General features: G+C 41.8%; 1 protein-coding gene across 2 annotated transcripts in view; it reads left to right on the top strand.

Annotated features, from left to right (window-relative positions):
* Positions 1-3,649: 3,649 nt before the first annotated feature.
* Positions 3,650-19,701, top strand: part of ppa1 (inorganic pyrophosphatase 1) — a 38,613-nt gene continuing 22,561 nt past the window's right edge. Inside the window, exons 1-2 of one of the 2 annotated variants that reach the window (XM_062976213.1) lie at positions 3,650-3,849; positions 16,985-17,049. In XM_062976213.1, coding sequence (XP_062832283.1) covers positions 3,786-3,849; positions 16,985-17,049 — 129 coding nt within the window. In that variant the 5' untranslated portion in view covers positions 3,650-3,785. The remainder of the gene's footprint in view (positions 3,850-16,984; positions 17,050-19,701) is intronic. The other variant, XM_003218530.4, reaches the window with a different exon arrangement.

Raw genomic sequence — 19,701 nt, 5'->3', positions numbered from 1 at the left:
GGAAAGGGGGGAGCTATTATCCCTCTGTAGCAACAGCCAGCCAACCACGCAAAGAAGACTGACTCATTCTTCAGTACTAGTAAGTAAATCTGTGCTGGGATGGGAAGAAATCCCTAAACTGAAGTTCTATTTGTTAAAGACATTAAATGAGATAGCTGTTGTGGCTTTTTTTGTGTCAAAACTTCTAAAAATTCCCAAAAATCAATAGATGAATATTTCTGAAACTTGGGGGAGGGGGATGATCTCCTGATATCTTGTGTCACTTTGAAAATTCCCCAAAAATCAGTGGATGAGTGAAACGTTCTGAAACTTGATGGGCTAACTGTGGTAAATGTGTTCTATAATCGTAGTAAGTTTCATGGCAATAGCTCTAACAATGAGGGAGAAAGCAGCCTCTGAAGTTTCCCATCGGCACAATTACTTCACAAAAAGTAACGAAAAATTTAATTATTATTTATTTACAGTATTTATATTCCGCCCTTCTCACCCCGAAGGGGACTCAGGGCGGATTACAATGAACACATATATGGCAAACAGTCAATGCCAACAGACAAACAACATACATTAGACAAACTCAGAGGCATTTTTTAAAACATTTTTCCAGCTTCACGATTCCGGCCACAGGGGGAGCTGTTGCTTCACCGTTTAGTAGTGGCTGTACTTCCGCATTCCTTTCCTCGTGTTTTGCTGGCAGTTTTATGGTGTTGTAAATTAGCCTCCCGCATAAAGTGTCCCTAAATTTCCCTAATTGACAGGTGCAACTGTCTTTCGGGGCTGCACAGGTCAACAGCAAGCCGGGGCTATTAATGGTCGGAGGCTTAACCCGACCCGGGCTTCGAACTCATGACCTCTCGGTCAGTAGTGATTTATAGCAGCTGGTTACTAGCCAGCTGCGCCACAGCCCAGCCCCTGTTAACTCGTTACATTTACAACATAGACCCCATCCAGTTTCAGAAATACTTTTAGCAACGATTTTTCTCGACCCCTTAATTTGGTAATGAGTATTGAAAAAAATTTAATTGATCATTATCATTATCATCAGTGGCAGACTGGATCTAAATATATTGGTTACCAGAAAATAAAGGAGGCCCACCCAGCAACTATAGGGCTCTTGTTTTATTTTTGTAAGAAGTAAAATAAAATTCATATAAAGCATGCATAGGCCTCTCATAATTTGAAAAATATTTTAATTAAAAGTATTATTAATAATAACATGGGAATAAAATGTAAATTGTAGTTGCATAGTGTAATCATATTGGAACATCTATTATATTTTCAGCATAATTAATGTTTAAGTGGGCTCACTTGTCATCATTATCATCATCTCACTGAAAACTCAAAACTGTCTCCATCATATCAGCCACGCCTCCTTCTTCAATGGAAAACTTAGGGTAACATAGGTCCCTTCCACACAGCTGAATAAGAATCCCTTATTATCTGTTTTTGAACTGGAATATATGACAGTGTGGACTCAGATAATGCAGTTCAAAGCAGATATTGTGGAATTTTCTGCCTCAATATTCTGGGACATGGAGCCCCCAATGGCGCAGCAGATTAAACTGTTGAGTTGTTGAACTTCTGACCGAAAGGTTGGCGGTTTGAATCTGGGGTGTGGGGTGAGCTCCCGCTGTTAGCCCCAGCTTCTGCCAATTTAGCAGTTCGAAAACATGCAAATGTTAGATCAATAGGTACTGCTCTGGCGGGAAGGTAACAGTGCTCCATGCAGTCATGCCTGCCACATGACCTTGGAGATGTCTACAGACAACGCTGGTTCTTCGGCTTAGAAATTGAGATGAGCACCAACCCCCAAAGTCGGACATGACTAGACAATGTCAGGGGAAAACCTTTACCTTTTTTATTCTGGGATAAATGACTGTGTGGGAAGGGCCCTCAGGTTGGATCTACACTGCCATATAATCCAGTATCTGATCCCACATTATCTGCTTTGAACTGGATCATATGGCAGTGTAGACTCATATGAACCAGTTCAAAACAAATTTATTTATTTATTTATTTACTACATTTATATCCCGCCCTTCTCACCCCGAAGGGGACTCAGAGCAGCTTCCAAATTATATGTACATACAATATATTATATTATTAGCATAGCACAATATTAGCATTCTATATCACTATATTCTACTATACCACTATACTGTAATATTATTAATAATATAACATGTAATATATAATGCATAATTAATATTATTATATTGTACTGTAAGTATTATATTGTATTACAACATTATCAATATTATATGTACAATGTTCCCTCACTACTTTGCAATTCACTTTTCATGGATTCGCTGTTTTGCGGTTTTTAAATAAACTCTAAAAGACTACTACAGTATAAATAATAAAAAAATTACAATTTACAGCCTAAGGGAGAAAGGAGAAGCCGAAGGGAGAGAAAAGGAGCCCAAGTGGCAACAGGAGGAGGAGGCAATTTATCAACACACGATTGGTTGATAAAGACTTAAAGTAGTGTATAACTCTTAAAATAATGTATAAATATTAAAATATAGTGTCCCAACTTCGCAGATTTTCACTTATTGCGGGTGGTCCTGGAACCTAACCCCAGCGATAAGTAAGGGAACACTGTACATACAATATATTATTATATGCTATTGTATATATTTTGTTTATTATATACAATATTATATAATATTATGTGAGTCCCCACTGCCAGATAATCTGGGATAAGCATATAATCTGGGATCAGATCCTGGGATATAGGGACTGTGTGGAAGGGACCTAAGGAATCTCTATTTTGACAAAGGGCCGGGCCGTGGCGCAGCGGGCTAGTAACCAGTTGCAATAAATCACTACTGACTGAGAGGTCATGAGTTCGAAGCCCGGGTCGGGTTAAGCCCCCGACCATTAAATAGCCCGGCTTGCTGTTGACCTATGCAGCCCCGAAAGACAGTTGCATCTGTCAAGTAGGGAAATTTAGGTACGCTTTATGCAGGAGGCTAATTTAACTAATTTACAACATCATAAAACTGCCAGCAAAACATGAGGAAAGGAATGAGGAAGTACAGCCACTAGTGGACAGTGAAGCAACAGCTCCCCCTGTGGCCGGGATCGTGAAGCTGGAAAAAAAAATGTTAAATGCCTCTGTGTCTGTCTATATATGTTGTTTGTCTGTTGGCATTGAATATTTGCCATATATGTGTTCATTGTAATCCGCCCTGAGTCCCCTTCGGGGTGAGAAGGGCGGAATGTAAATACTGTAAATAAATAAATAATAAATAAAGCTGGAGGTTATTTTGGATGCTGCTTTGGGTACAAAAGGGGTCAATTGATTTTATTTCCAACATTTGTATCCCGCCCTTCTCACCCGAAGACTAGGTGGCAAATCCTCAGCAATGGGCACCCTGGGTATTTTTATACTTCTGGATCTTATCTAGTTCCTTCATTAGACTGCATGACAGGCAGATGTAGAAGAGTCTTGAGTTTGTGAGACTTAAGAGAGCGGGCAGAAGCATCAGACTGAGAGAAAGGAGGTGGGAATGAATGGCGCAAGATCACTGTGTTCTGAGTCTGCGCACTGCGTACAGGCCCGGCGTGGCCTCTGGATGATGAAACCACTGGGAAGGGAGCGTGCGCCTGCGCAGTGCGGAAGTGGGTGGGGGAAATAGGCGGTGTCCGGGCTCAGAAACGGCGGCCGAAAGGGGAGGCTCTGGTTGGTTGCGGCGTGTTCCATTCTGTCCTCACGCTGCCTGCTTCTGCCTCGCGCCGCTCTCTGTCTCCTCTCTCTCTCTTGCGCGCGCGCACTCTCAACCATGGCCAGCTACAGCGTGGAGGAACGCGGCTGCTCCAATAGCCTGGACTACAGGATTTATTTCAGTGAGTCTTTTGCAAGGAAGGAAAGCAAGGAGAGAAGGAGGGGGCTTGGGAAGGGGAAAGGTGCCCACAGCAGGCGGGTAGGTCTGTCAGTGGTTGCATGAATGAAAGCCAGAGGCTGAGAAAGCTTTCATGCAGACGCCTTGCAAGCCAGCACCCTTGAAAGCACTGTATTAATACAGGTTGAGCATCCCTTGGCTGCAATTCCCAAAATACTGACATAGTGGGGGTTAAGATAGTGACACCTTTGTTTTGTGATTCACAAACGCTGCTTCATTCACAACATTATTAGAAATGTTGTGTAGAAAATGACCTTCGTTTTATGTGTATATAAGATGTAGACATATATAAGTTGATATATATGTTTGACCCACAAAGGCTCCTACATGGTTTGATGGAACTGGACTTAACTTGGCTGTTGCTGTTCAAATGTTGGTACAACTTTTATAATTTGCACAGTTTGTTGATTGAGTTGCGAGTATCCATTTTTGTTGCAATTAATACAACTCTGAGGATGCCTGCCGTAGATGTGGGCGAAATGTCAGGCGAGTATGCTTCTGGAACATGGCCATGCAGCCTGGAAAACCCACAGCATCCCAAAAATTTATACTTTTCTCATTAAGAAAAGGAAATGTGTTCATCATCATGTTTCTGAAGAACCATGTGGAGCAGCTGTAGAGGAAACTAAGCAAGAATTAACTTTGGTACACAAGTGCTAAGGAAAAAAGTTCAAACCATATTTACACAGTAAAGATTATATATGTGTGTGTGTGTATATATATATATATACACACACACATACATACATACGCTATACACACACACACATATATTAGCTTGGGTACCCGCTGATGCTCAGGTTATTTGAAAAAGGCATTGTTTGCTTTTGGAAGTTATAAATGGGCCCATTTGAAATTTGTGCAGATTCATGGCTGATGAGTAGTCTCTTGATGTAGGTGAAGGTACTGCAAATCCCATCGTCTGTGGTCCATCCTCCCCCAAACTTCTGGAAGGCTAAGGGCCCTTCCACATAGTCAAATAACTCAGAATAGCAAGGCAGAAAATCCCACAATATCTGCTTTGAACTGGAAGATATGTCAGTGTGGACCGATAACTCAGTTCAAAGCAGATATTGTATTGTGGGATTTTCTGCCTTGATTTTCTGGGTTTTATGGCTGTGTGGAAGGGTCCAAAGTGAATATATTTACAGCGGACTCTCTGTTAACCCAAACTCAAGCAAGCAGAACTCTTAAGCAACTGGCAGAATGATTGAAGAAATAATACTTTAAGTAAAAATTAAAATTAGTTTTAGTGGAACTGTGTTTAAGCTTGTCTTTATTCGTTTTTAATTACTGTACAGGTAATCCCCAAGTTAGGAACAAGATAGGTTCTGAAGGTTTATTCTTAAGTTGAATTTGTATGTAAGTCGGAACAGATACATTGAAAAAAAACCAAAAATATATATTCTTTAGCTTTGGATAGCAAAGAGAAGGGTTAAAACCCATGTGGAGTTTGCTTTGCTGTCTGTTCCCTATTCAGAAGATTTCATTTCACTTTCTGTCCCTGTGAGAACTGGATTTTGAACAATTTGTCTTATTGTGGAAACAAGGATTGGTGATAAAACTACTGTGGAGACACCTTCCCCTCATAATAATTCTTCCAGGAGTAAATTTCCCTTCCGGGAGGTAGATTTCTCTCACTTCTTGTTGTCTCATCCCCGTTCTTAACTTATGAGTCAATGATAAGTCAAATGTTTGTAACTCAGTGACTGCTTGTATTTCAGTACTAATGTCAAGTCAATACAGAGTTTATGGTATAGCGTATAGTATTATTATTATTTGTTTATTTTTATTCTACTTTTCTCCCACGGTTGGGAGTCAAAGCGGCGAACATTAGTTAGTATTAGGCCCATTTTAATAGCCATTCTCAAGCAACCAAAAACTGCATTTATTTGGCACCTACCAATCCCCAGGGATGCCAGTTAACTGAGAATCTACTATATACTGAAGAATAAATGTTTATAATTTAATTCGAGTTACGGATTCTATTTTAAATTACAGTTTTAATTAAATTGAAATGGAACTATATATACGTTTTTAAGGTTTTTATAATGTATTTTAACAATGTTATTAATGGATCTGTTTATATTGTTTTGTTTTTATGATTGCATTTTGGGCATTAAATTTTGCCAATTTTTGTAAGCCGCCCTGAGTCCCCTCGGGTGAGAAGGGCGGGGTATAAATGTTGTAAATAAATAAATTTTGTTTCTTGAAATGCAGAATTGCAAACTTCACTTAAAGTTTGATTTCTAATTTTTTTTACTGCAAGAATCTTTAATCCTATTAAGAGTGTATACATTTTTGGAATACATTATGTATGTAAAATGTTTGGTGTCCTCTTAAGACACAGTTTTCAGCTGCCCTGGAAACTAGGACGTGGAACAATGGCTTCAAACTACAGGAAAGGAGATTCCACCTGAACGTTAGGAAGAACTACCTAATTGCGAGAGCTGTTTAGCAGTGGAACTCTCTGCACCGGGGTATAGTTGAGGCTCCTTCTTTGGAGGTTTTTAAGCAGAGGCTGCATGGCCATCTGCTGGGGTTGCTTTGTATGCGATTTTCCTGCTTCTTGGCAGAATGGGGTTGGACTGGATGGCACATGAAGTCTCTTCCAACTCTGATTATTTGATTCTATTGTTGTTTTGTCTAGTAGAGAAATGAATCACCTTCCTAAATGGGGAGGGGGTACCTAGGAAAAAAGGCATTTTTTATGTTGAATGTTCCAAAAGAAATGATAAGGATGATAATGCAGCTTTGTATACATACGTCACAAGGGTATTCACAAATTTTGTGATTTTTTAAAAAAAGAAAACACACTTGAAATCTGAAGACCAATAGCAGCTCTATTACCAAACCCTCCTTCTCCCCTTTAACCTAGAGTTTAACAGAATAGAAAAAAATGGGTTGAGTAACTGATAGCATGGTCACTGCTACCAACCCTGTTCCAATTGTTCGTTCCTTTTTGCAATTTAAAAGGTTTTGTGTTTGGGAAGGTAAAGTGATCCCATGCTTTACCTCACCCAAAGAACTTTATGAGCTGTGAAGGGATCCTGTGTTAATAATAATAATAATAATGATAATGATAATAATTGTAGCTTCCAGAATACAATGGTTTTGACTTTTCTGGGTTTGATTACTTGCAAATTTGATTACAGATGTTCTCTCTGGGAAGCTGTAATCTTCCAGTGTGCTTTTTTGGTCAGTTTCCAGCATAAGTTGACCAGAATCATTCTGGAACGCCTAGAAGTAGAGGTGTTATTCAGTCATAGTTTTTCACTTTCACTGGTACTTCTAACCCAGTGGATCTCAACCTTTTTTTGACCAGGGACTGCTTTCACTAGGGACCACTCGCCAACATCAGTACCAGAAGGGTTATGAATCAGTTTTTGGTCACCTTTAGATTTAGTTTGGTTATTTGGGATGCTGATTCAGAAAATTGCATTGGGTAGACCACATCAGCTCTAGTTCTGATACAGAACATATACCATCCAGTAATCACCATCAGCTCGCCCAAGGAAAACCATATTTACTAATCTAGAGCTGATGTGGTCTATCCATTGCAATCTTCTGAATCAGCACCCCAAATAACCCTAAGAACAGGCCTAAAAACGAAGACACCAAGGCACCCCCCACTTCCAGGTGCCACATGAAATGGCTCCATTCAAGTGGAGGAGGAGGAGGAGAAGCAGACAGGAGGCTTTGTTGCGCCTTTCCTGGGTAGTCAGCCTCTCCCCTCCCAACATCCTCGTTGCCTCAGGGTTTCGCGAGACCAGTTGCTCTCGTTGCAATGTAGTAACATGAGGCCGTGGACCACATTTTAATTCTTGGGGACCACAGGTTGGAAATCACTGTTTTAACCCTTGCAGATGTGGAGGGATAACTAGTAGGAATACAGTAGAGTCTCACTTATCCAACGTAAACGGGCCGGCAGAATGTTGGATAAGCGAATATGTTGGATAATAAGGAGGCATTAAGGAAAAGCCTATTAAACATCAAATTAGGTTATGATTTTACAAATTAAGCACCAAAACATCATGTTAGACAACAAATTTGGCAGAAAAAGTAGTTCAATACGCAGTAATGCTATGTAGTAATTACTGTATTTATGAATTTAGCACCAAAATATCACGATATATTGAAAACATTGACTATAAAAATGCGTTGGATAATCCAGAATGTTGGATAAACGAATGTTGGATAAGTGAGACTCTACTGTACCTGACATCTCTCATTGAAAACAACAGGTCACCATTGACAGAGGAGAGAAAAAGGATGTAATGATTCTGATAGACTATAGAGGAGACTAAAGGAGCTAAAAGACGATGAATGAATCTGGCAGTAAACTGGGGCAGCTGTGGCATGTCTGTTTGTTAAGTGTTTCCATGTCACTGTTAAAGAATTTCTTGCATAGAAAGTGCATAATGTTTTTAAAGGAATAATAATAAACTGAGGATCCAACAGGGCAATAAAAACATTATCTGCTTTCCACGTCTTGTATGACAGGTGAGCATCTGCTGAGCTGTCTTCTCTATCCCTCCCCCATTGAACTAACAGCAATTGGGTTTAAAGTCTGAGCAGGCTAACAGATAGGGGCAGTGAAGGTGGCTATAAAAGCAAAGCCTCCTTCCGTGTAATCCCTTAAGGCGATTTTCTTTTCCTCCTGGCATGGCTTTACCCCGAAACGGTTTCAGTTTTCACCTTGGAGGGAAAGGTGTGGTAAGAAGAATATGCCGTCCAAAGTTTACTTAACTGACGTGTCATGAGGCTGAGCTTACAGCTGAATCCTAAACTGTATAGCTCCTATGGGAAACCCTCAGTTGAAACTATTGTGAGAGACAATGTGATATAGTGATTTGAGCATTGCATCAATCCTTTTTTGCTCAGCCATGAAACCCACTGGGTGACCTTGGGCAAGGCAAACTCTCTCAGCCTCAAAGGAAGGTATTGGCAAACTTCTTCTGAACAAATCTTGCCACAGGTCATGTCTTAGAATTATAGAATCATAGAATAATAGACTTGGAAGAGATCACATGGGCCATCTAGTCCAACCCCCTGCCATGCAGGAAAAGCACAAAGTACCCCTGACAGATGACCATCCAGCCCCTGTTTAAAATCTACCAAGGAAGGAGCTTCCACCATACTCCAAGGCAGAGAGTTCCACCGCTGAACAGCTCTCACAGTCAAGAGGTTCAAGTGGAATCTCCTTTCCTGCCATTTGAACCAATTGCCTCGAGTCCTAGTTTCCAGGGCAGCAGAAAACAAGCCTGTTCCCTCTTCCTTATGGCATCCTTTCACATATTTATACATGGCTATCTTGTCTCCTCTCAACCTTCTCTTCTGCAGGCTAAACAGACAGACATTTCTTTAAGATGCTCCTCATAGGGATTCGTGGTCTCCAGACCTTTGATCATTTTAGTTGCCCTTCTCTGGCCACCAGGGCCGGCCTAACACGGAGGCCACTGAGGCGGCCGCTTCGAGCTCAGGTCCCCAGGGGCGCCGTCAAACTCCCCCCCCCAGCGGGGACCATGGGCTCGCTCGCCGGCGAACAGGCAGGCCTGTTCGGCGACGAACGAGCTCTTCCGCTGCAGCATGGCCAGCTGGGCAAGGCCAGCCAGGCCAGGGCGCGCTGGGCGGGAGGTCGGGCACTGTCAGGGCGGTGCCCCGCCTCCCGCCCAGCACGCCCTGGCCCCGGCTCCCACTCTGCGCGAAAGGCAGGGTTAGGGCAAGCAGAGCGGGAGGCGGGGCCAGGGTTGGCCCCGCCTCCTGCACTGCTCGCCCTGGCCTGGCTGGCGTTGCCCAGCCGGCCAGGCTGCAGAGGGAGTCCCTCCAGGCCGCGGTTGCTGTGGCCTGGAGGGACTTTCCCACCGCTTCCTGGCCAGCTGGGCAGGGTACGCGGGGCAGGAGGCGGGGTCCCATCAGGGCGGTGCCCCGTCTCCCGCCCAGCGCGCCCTGGCCCCACCTCCTGTGCTGCGTGAGAGGCGGGGTCAGTGTAATATTCTTCGTATGAAGGAAGCTCAACAGCCAGCAGAGTCTTGTAGGAAAGAGTTTATTCCAAACATTAGGAAGGCTACTGAGGCTTTGGGTGCACAAAAGCTATATATCCCAGCAATCAGTAGTTCTTACATTACAGCTGTAACAACCAGAGAGTGTGGCTTAAAGGCACAGTATACCACATCTCCCCTTCATACATAATAACTACACATCTGACAAGACAAAACAAAATACATTTTATAAAAGTGTTAAAAAAATCATACATCAAAATTACAAAAGTCTCTCATTAAAACTTGGCAGCTTCATTACATCACTAGACAGGTAAGAAAATATGTCTTCTATGGGGCCAGAGGTCACTAGTACTTAGCCCACCGTTGAGGATGGTCTTCAGCACCATCCTTCTAAGGAGTGTACCTTACAGGTTCAAACACAGGCCTGCCATGCGATGTCACATACGTTGGCTTTCTATCTGCTATTACATGTGCGTCACTTTTGTTCACAAACATCCCTTTAGAACCATTATATGTTGTATTTCCTTGAATTGTAGTTTCGGGTGTTTGGTTCCGTTGTTTTAATTGACGCCTATTACGCCGATATACGCGACCGTCCTGATTCTTTATTAGATATGACCGAGGCTGTTTACATTTTTCTATCACAACGGCAGGAAGCCATCTTTCTTTGCAATTATTGGATTGCATCCATACCAAATCTCCCTCTCTTAGTGGTTTGAGGGGTCTTGCTGTTCGATCATAAAAATGTTTCTGTCTTTCCTGAGCTCTTTGTAGATCTTGACGCACGTTAATAGGAATCCTAGGACATAATAAGTCAGTTGTTATGGGAAGTTTACTTCTCAGCATTCTGCCCATCAATATTTGTGCAGGTGAATATGATAGTCCTGTCACAGGTGTATTCCGGTACTCCAACAATGCTGCATACAGATCACCCCTTGCCTTTCCTACTTTATGTGTAAGTTGTTTTATAGACTGGATGGCTCGTTCTACCATACCATTAGATTGTGGATACCCCGGACTACTAAAGCATTGTTCAAATCCCCATTCTTTCGCAAATACTTTGAATTCTTGACTCGCAAATGGCATATTATCACTCACCACAATTAATGGAGTTCCATGTCTTGCAAACACAGATTTCATCTTGACAATTACTGTTCTTGCAGTTTTATCAGATAAACTTACTACTTCTGGGTATTTTGAGAAATAGTCAATTACCAACAGAAAAGAGCGATTGTCCTGTTCAAATATATCCACTCCCACCTTCTGCCATGGCCCTTCTGGGATCTCATGGGGTTTAAGTGGTTCCTTTTGATTATTTGGGGCAAAACAAGCACACACAAAACAACTGCCAACAGCTGACTCAATATCTTTGGACATACCAGGCCAGTACATCAACTGTCTTGCTCTTTCTTTGGTTCTTTGAATCCCTTGATGGGACTCATGCAGCTGTGCAAGAACATTTTGTCTTTGGCTTGCCGGAATGATTATTCTTTCTCCCATGAAAAGAGCCCCATCCCTATACCTTAGGTGATCTTTAACCGGCCAAAAAGATTTTGCTATTGGAGCCACCTTTCTCATGTACTTTGGCCAGCCTTGGTTTAAGTATGTTTGAATCATCCTAAGCTGGGGATCACGTTTTGTTGCTTCTTGTATTAAACCCATTTTATCTGGGTGCATGGCTAATGTATTCACTTCGTATATCACTTTCTCATCTCCTATTGGATTTTCCTGACTTCCAGGGGGATCAACAGTAGCTCTTGACAAGGTATCAGCCAGATACATAAGTTTACCTGGAGTATATACAAAGTTAAGTTGATACTTCTGAAGCTGCAACAACATTCTTTGCAGACGAGCCGGGGCACTGCCTATTGGTTTTTTATAAATTGATTCTAAGGGCTTGTGATCAGTTTGAACTAGAACCATTTTACCAAACACATACTGATGGAACTTTTGTACTGCATATACAACAGCAAGCAATTCTTTCTCTATTTGAGCATAATTTTTCTCTGCAGAACTGAGTGCCCTTGAAGCATAAGACACTGGCTTATTATCCTGTAGGAGACATGCTCCTAAGCCATCTTTTGAAGCATCTGCTTGGATAACAACTGGTTTTGTCACATCAAAATACTGCAGTACAGGTGCATCGCACAACTTTTGCTTGATCGCCTCAAAAGCTTTCTGATGTTCTGGCATCCATTGAAAACTCATATTTTTCTTTAACAGACTTCTCAATGGCGCTGTCAACTCTGCCTCTTTTGGGATGTATTTTGCCAAATACTGTACTGACCCTAGAAATCTAAGCACTCCCTGCCTGTCATTGGGAGGTTTCATTTCTTGAATTGCCTTTACTTTCTCAGTGTCTGGCCTGACTCCCTCTGCAGTCACAATATGGCCCATATATCTAACAGAGTTTACCCTGAACTGGATCTTTTCTTTGTTAAACTTGATGTTTTTGACACGTGCTGTTTCCATTACCTGATGTAAAATCTCATCATGTTGTTTACTTGTCTCAGCTGCTATAATCATATCATCAGCAATCATATATACACCTTTTATATGCCCAAATGTTTCTTGATTTTTCTGTTGAAAAACCTCACTTGAGGATTTAAGCCCAAATGGTAAACGATTAAAACAATACCTTCCCCACGGCGTATTGAATGTACATAATCTGGATGATGCTTTATCTAGTTTTACCTGCCAATAGCCATCTTTCTCATCTATTATTGTGAAGATTTTCTTTCCAGCTAGGTGACTTAAAACTTCCTCAACTGTTGGGATGGTATAATGTTGTCTCCGCACTGCCTTATTTAGATCTCGCGGATCAAGACATATACGCAGAGACCCATTCTTTTTTTCAGTGATAACAAGACTGCTCACCCAATCTGTGGGTTCTACAACTTTTGTTATAACTCCCATATTTTCCATCTGATCAAGGGTATCCTTTAGCCTATCATGTATGGCAAAGGGCACTCTCCTACATCCTTGGATCACGGGAACCACTGTTGGATCAGTGTGAATGTGGTGATGTCCTTGAAACTCACCGAGACCCTGGAATACTTCTGGATATAAGCTGAGCAATTTTTCTTGTGTTAATAACCCCTCTGCCTGTATCAGATCTACCCTATAAATTAAACCCAAATTCTCACAAGCTGGTCTGCCTAATAATGGGGTTGTCGAGCAATCTGTCACATAAAACAACAGATTATAAACTCCTTTTGCTGTTATACAATCAAACTCAACTGCTCCCATTGGTTGTATTTTTGTTCCCCCATATGCAACCAGCACTACTTTACTCTTAGACATTTGTTTTGCACCAGGTATTCTAGAAAATATACTAAATGGTAACACATTTGCTTCAGCTCCAGTATCTAATTTAAACTTAATTATACAGTCTCTTATGGAAATATCAGCATACCATCCTGCCTTGTTTGTTATCTGTGTATCCTTCATTTCTTCATCCAGCTTTCCTATCATTAAATTACTTACATTCAACTCATGAATGTGTTGTCTGGCTTGTATATTCACAGGATTGGTCACCCTTGACCTGCATAACCTGGCATAATGATTTTTCTTGCCACACTTGTTGCAGGTCTTTCCAAATGCTGGACATCTCCGAGGTTCATGAGCTGTACCACAATAACCACACTTATTCTGATTTTTCCAATTGTCTCTGTGTCTTGACTCCCTGGTTCCCAGAGCTTGAGTTATAATCTCTTTGTTTTCTCCATGGCTGTCTTGTAATTCAAACACTCCTTCTTCCGATGTTATTGCCATAGTTCTCAGCTGAGCTCTCGTTGTCTCATCAACCCGGCATATCTCCACGGCCTTCTCAAGTGTAAGATCGGCTTCTTGTAACAACTTTTGTTTCAGTTTCTCTTGCTGTAAACTAAAAACAACTTTATCTCTTATCATCTCATTAACTGCCATTCCAAATTCACAGCTGGCTGCTTTCAGTTTTAGCTCAGCAATAAATTGCACATTTGTAACTCCAGGACTCTGCATATGGTTCCAGAAACAAAACCTTTCAAACACAATGTTCTTCCGAGGTAAAAAATAAGTCCTAAACTGTTCCAGAACCTCTGCAATATCTTTCGGGTTCTCCTCGGCAAAAACAAATGTATTATATAAAGAAACTCCTTCCTCTCCCACACAATGTAGCAGGATAGCTATCTGCCGCTTCTTTGACACATTCTCAAGTCCCGCTGCAGCAAGATACAACTGAAAAGCCTGTTCCCACCGTCTCCAGTTCTCAGCCAAATTACCTTGCATAGCAAGGGGAGGAGGAGGACGAAATGACTCCATGTCTAAACACTCCTTTTTCGGGGGACGCTAGCTTCCAGGTTGTAGCACAGGAGAGGTTTGTATCCCACTTCTGACACCATGTAATATTCTTCGTATGAAGGAAGCTCAACAGTCAGCAGAGTCTTGTAGGAAAGAGTTTATTCCAAACATTAGGAAGGCTACTGAGGCTTTGGGTGCACAAAAGCTATATATCCCAGCAATCAGTAGTTCTTACATTACAGCTGTAACAACCAGAGAGTGTGGCTTAAAGGCACAGTATACCACAGTCAGGGTGAGCAGAGCGGGAGGTGGGGCCAAGGTTGGCCCTGCCTTCCACTCTGCTCGCCCTGGCCCGGCTGGCGTTGCCCAGCCGGCCAGGCTGCAGAAGGAGTCCCTCCAGGCCGCGGTTGCTGCGGCCTGGAGGGACTTTCCCACCGCTTCCTGGCCAGCTGAGCGAGAGGTGGGGCCAGAGCACGGGAGGCGGGGCCAGGGCGTGGGAGGTGCATGGCCACGCCTCCCGCAGCGCGGGGGGCGCAATTTCTCCCCCCGCTTAACATGTAAAATTATCTCAGGCCGGCCCTGCTGGCCACCTTCCAGCTTGTGAATATCTCTCTTAAACACAGTGTTCCAGGTGAGGTCTTGAAGGCATACAACAACAAGGAAGGGCATCAATTGTCTTAAGAGACAGTTGGGAAGAATGAAAGAACACACCAGGGTAAGGGGATTCATCCTGCAGATCATAAGTACTGTTGCTTATATAGTACCTGTTATTGTTTATTCATTCAGTTACTTCCAACTCTTTGTGATCTCATGGACCAGCCCACGTCAGAGCTCCCTGTCAGCCATCGCCCCCTCAGCTCCTTCAGGGTCAAACCAGTCACTTCAAGGATACCATCCATCCGTCTTGCCCTTGGTCGGCCCCACTTCCTTTTTCCTTCCATTTTCCCCAGCATCATTCTTTTCTCCACGCTTTCCTGTCTTCTCATGATGTGGCCAAAGTACTTCATCTTTGCCTCTATTATCCTTCCCTCCAGTGAATAGTCAGGCATTATTTCCTGGAGTAGGGACTGGTTTGATCTTCTTGGGGTCCAAAGCACTCTTAGAATTTTCCTCCAACACCACATTTCAAAGGCATTTATCTTTCTTCACTCAGCCTTCCTCATGGTCCAGCTCTCACATCCATAGGTTACTACCGAGAATACCATTGCTTTAACTATGCGGACCTTCGTTGCCAGGATGATGTCTCTACTCTTCACCATTTTATCAAGATTGTTCATTGCTCTGCTCCTAAAAAGTAAACGCCTTCTGATTTCCTAGCTGCAGTCTGTGTTTGCAGTAATCTTTGCGCCTAGAAATACAAAGTTTGTAACTGCCTGTTATATGTAGAAAAAAATATCACTTAAGACCAACCTCACACTTCATAATCCTCTGATCTAAGGAGTAAAGTTGTGGCTTTTTTTAAAAAAAAGAAAGATCACCTTTTCAAAGTAGTAATGAATTAAAGCCAGGAAATTGAAAGGGAAATTAACTTGGAGTGAATATATACAATGTAAATACAGCTTGCATCTTGCAAGCTTTCACCTGATCCTAGCTGCAACTGGAATAACTTTCTATATTGGAGGGAGAAAAGAGTGCTATGAATGAGTCTGTCTTGCAATCCTGTATTCTTTTTAAAATCCTCAGACTCTCTGGTTTGAAAAAAGATAGGTGTCCTACAATTTTCTCCCACTTCTAGAAATCACATGAGAAAACTAGTGCTGATAGAGGAAAATGTGTGTCATTTTTGGAATCAGTAGGTCGAATATACCCAGGAACAGGTCTAACATTTGAGGCACCAAAATGTGTGTTGGCCAGTGCTATCTGGAAACAGGGTCAGTAACTGTTCTATCTCACCATTCAAACCTCATATGCTTTGAGCCTCAGCCATATACTTACACTTTTGTTGATCAAGGGTGTGACCCAGCTTGTTCTTCCGTTTAAAAATAATCATAAAATTATATCTTTGGAAACATTTTCAAGATAAAGGAAATACTAAAATATTTGAAAGTACTAGCAGAATACTGGTACTTTTTGAACAACGTCATCTCTTCCAGCATTTGAAATGGCTCCTGTGGATAATGTCAGTTCATGTAGTTAGCCCATCTGCTCTTTTGGATATACTACAGGAATAATTTAATCATAACCAGGGTATTAAAGAGCAAATTGAATATTTATTGACCCTCCAGAGCATTGCAAGATAAACAAACATCAACATTTGCTTTTGGTTTCCTTACAAGGCAGGTTGTTAACAGGATGCCTATTGTACCAAACACTTCAAAATGAAAGTGAAATAGACAGTTGTTTTATGCAACATTAGTAAAACTAGAGGGCTGCATTGCTGCTTGGAGAGGTCATACACATTCAAGTTTATGTTTTACATATGATAAGTATGACATTGAAGTGAAATAGCTGTTACTGTTGTATGCTGCCTTAGATCATTGGTCCGCCTAGGTCAGTGGTTCCCAACCTTTGCGCCTCCAGGTGTTACGGACTTCAGCTCCCACAGTTCCTATCAGCTGATAAACTGGCTGGGATTCCTGGGAATTGAAGTCCAAAACACCTGGAAGCCCAAAAGTTGGAAACCACTGACCTAGGTTAACATTTTTCCAAGTTGCCATCTATTGGCTCAGATGCTCTTTCTGGGTTGAGGAGAAGATCTGTTAGTTGAACCAGAGGATGCAATTTTGTGGAAATGTATAAACATTACCATATTTTTCATTATAACTGAAAAAATCTTACATTTTCTTTGTTTTTCAGAAAATGATCAAGGTGAATATATTTCTCCGTTCCATGACATTCCAATAAATGGAGATCCTGGCAAGGTAATATCAGACAATGTGTTGTGATGTCTTCAGCCTAGTCTTGCAGATTAGAAAAATAGCTTAGTAACTAGATATCTAATGAATTCAAACTAAAAAGAAGGCAATATTTTTGAATGTGTCTTAACTGCAATTTAACTTCTGGTGATGCTTAAGAATTACTGTAAGATAACTTACTGCAATGTCAAGCAATGTCACTTAAGTAAAATTTGACTTCATGGTAGGAATAGCCGGAAAATAGCATGCTCATGTGAAGTGATTTTTTTTAACCAGGGTTGTAGAAAAGAAATACATGATTACCACAACTCTCTGTCTGTAATTGGCTTCTTTAGCCCTGATTCTGCATTTGAGCTTTTCACTATACAATTGCCCTCCTAACTTTCAGCAATCCCCAGCTTACAATGGGAAAAACTTGAAAGTATTTCATTCCTCTGTGATGTTGGGGCTGATGGGGAAAGTAAAGAAGTTGGTTCATTGCATTTTACACCCAACTTTTACAGTATTGTGGTATTTAAATTGGCACTGATTTTTAAAAGTTGCTTTTTGTTCCACTAGTAATTTTGGTCTAAATGTGTTTTGTCTTTTGCTTCTAGCTTAGAAATATTTTTTCCAAAACCAAGACAGGCAGTCCCCAAGTTATGAACAAGAAAGGTTTTGTAGTTTTGTTCTGAAGTTGAATTTGTTTGTCAGTTGGAACAGGTACATTTTTAAGTGTAAGGGCAGCCAATATATTTATTATTATTTATTATTTATTTACAGCATTTATATTCCGCCCTTCTCACCCCGAAGGGGATACAGGGCGGATCACATTATGTACATATAGGGCAAACATTCAATGCCCATAAACACATTGAACCGAGACAGAGACAACAGACAGACGGACGCAGAGGCAATTTAATCTTCTCCTGAGGGGATGTTCAATTCTGGCCACAGGAGGGAGCAACTGCTTCATCATCCACTCTGATGGCACTTCCTCACTTCCTCATTCCAGTGTTGTAAATTAGTTAAACTTGCCTCCACACTTTTATAAGTGGTACCTTATTCCTACTTGATAGATGCAACTATCTTTCAGGTTGCTAGGTCAGCAACGAGCAGGGGCTATATTTTATTTTTAATTGACAGGTGCTCACCCCGCCACGGGCTGGCCTCGAACTCATGACCTCATGGTCAGAGTGATTTATTGCAGCAGCTGTTTACCAGCCTGCGCCACAGCTCACACATATATGTATATGTATTAGTATTGTGCTTTTGTATGGAGTTGCTGTTCTTTTTGTGTAGTTTCATTTGTTTTGTCTCATTTTCATATTTGTTCCCACTAATGAAAATTGGGCACCAATACAAACAGAATTTTCATCTGGCTTATGAAAAAAACAAAAATATTTGGACCATTGGCTGCAATGGGAGGGCTTCTGAGGCTCCCCCCCCCCCCCCACCCGCTTGGGTTTTGGGCTAGAGGGGTGAAAATCGCCACACATGGAGGGCATTTCGACCCCTTTTAGCCCACCAACTTTTAAATAGTATTCCCCAGAATACTATTGTTATTATTAATATTACTATTATTAAAACCCATTGCCACTAATTGTATGTAATTGGGAGGCACTGCTCTCCCAGACTCAGCTTAGGGTACCAAAATAACTGCTGTTCTTAATATTAATACAAATAATATTATCGAGACCCATTGATACTCATTGGATGTAATTGGGAGGCACTGCTCTCCCAGACTTAGCTTAGGGTACCAGAGTAACTATCGTTATTTATATTAATATTCCTGTATTATTAACACCCATTGGTGCACGTCAGCTGTAATGGGAAAGCAGCCCTCTGTCAGTACCTGCTTACTTTTATGGGGCTGAAACGAAAGCAAGCACGATGACTGTGCAGCTTTTATTTTTGTGTCACCTCTCGTTTGTCAAGGACAGAACGCCACAAGGTTCAAGATAACAGAGTTTATTGGATTACAGAACTCAAAAATGCCCGTAAAATACAAGGGCCAGGCAGTATTAGCCTTTAGGAGCAAAAAGGGGCAAGGAAAAACGTTCAAAAGATAAACCGGATTAAACCGGAGTTTAATCCGGGTAAAAACAAACTGCTTGCTTCAGCCTGGGGATAAACAAAACAAAAGCCGAGGAACAAAAGATACAAAAGAATGCAACTAATTGGCAGCAGATTCCTCTCTGCTGCCAACACTGTGCTTAGAGTAACTTGCGTCGCTCCCACACACACAGCAGACAGGATTTCCAACACGAACAGATCAGCCAAGGATTGTAGCAGTAGAGTAGACCCAGTTCCTTTCCGTAGTTCAAAGCCAGAAGCAGACGTTTGTAGATTCCAAGTCCAAGAAGGGGGGAAGACAAGCCGTGGTCAGTTCAGTCCGAGTTTTCAAAACAGGAGATGGCGTTCGTCAAGAAGACGACGGAAGGTCAAGGTCTCAGCACAGGAAAACACACCAGTCTTCAGGAAAGCGTCCCACACAGATCCCAAGCGTTCGTCCAGATTACCTTGCCCAACGCAATTTGCAATTGCTCCCAAGCCCCATTTTATGCCAGTTACAAATCCTCATCACTGTCAGCTGTCCTCCTTAACCCGGGCGTTTCCTCATCACTTTCCTCATCAGAGCTGGAACACCTCTGACTACGCCCCACAGCATCTCCAGCT

The sequence above is a fragment of the Anolis carolinensis genome, chromosome 3 (assembly GCF_035594765.1).
Source record: "Anolis carolinensis isolate JA03-04 chromosome 3, rAnoCar3.1.pri, whole genome shotgun sequence".
In the NCBI taxonomy this organism is placed as follows: domain Eukaryota; kingdom Metazoa; phylum Chordata; class Lepidosauria; order Squamata; family Dactyloidae; genus Anolis; species Anolis carolinensis.
Note: the sequence above shows the minus strand (reverse complement) of the source record. Positions and strands in the feature narration are given on the sequence as shown.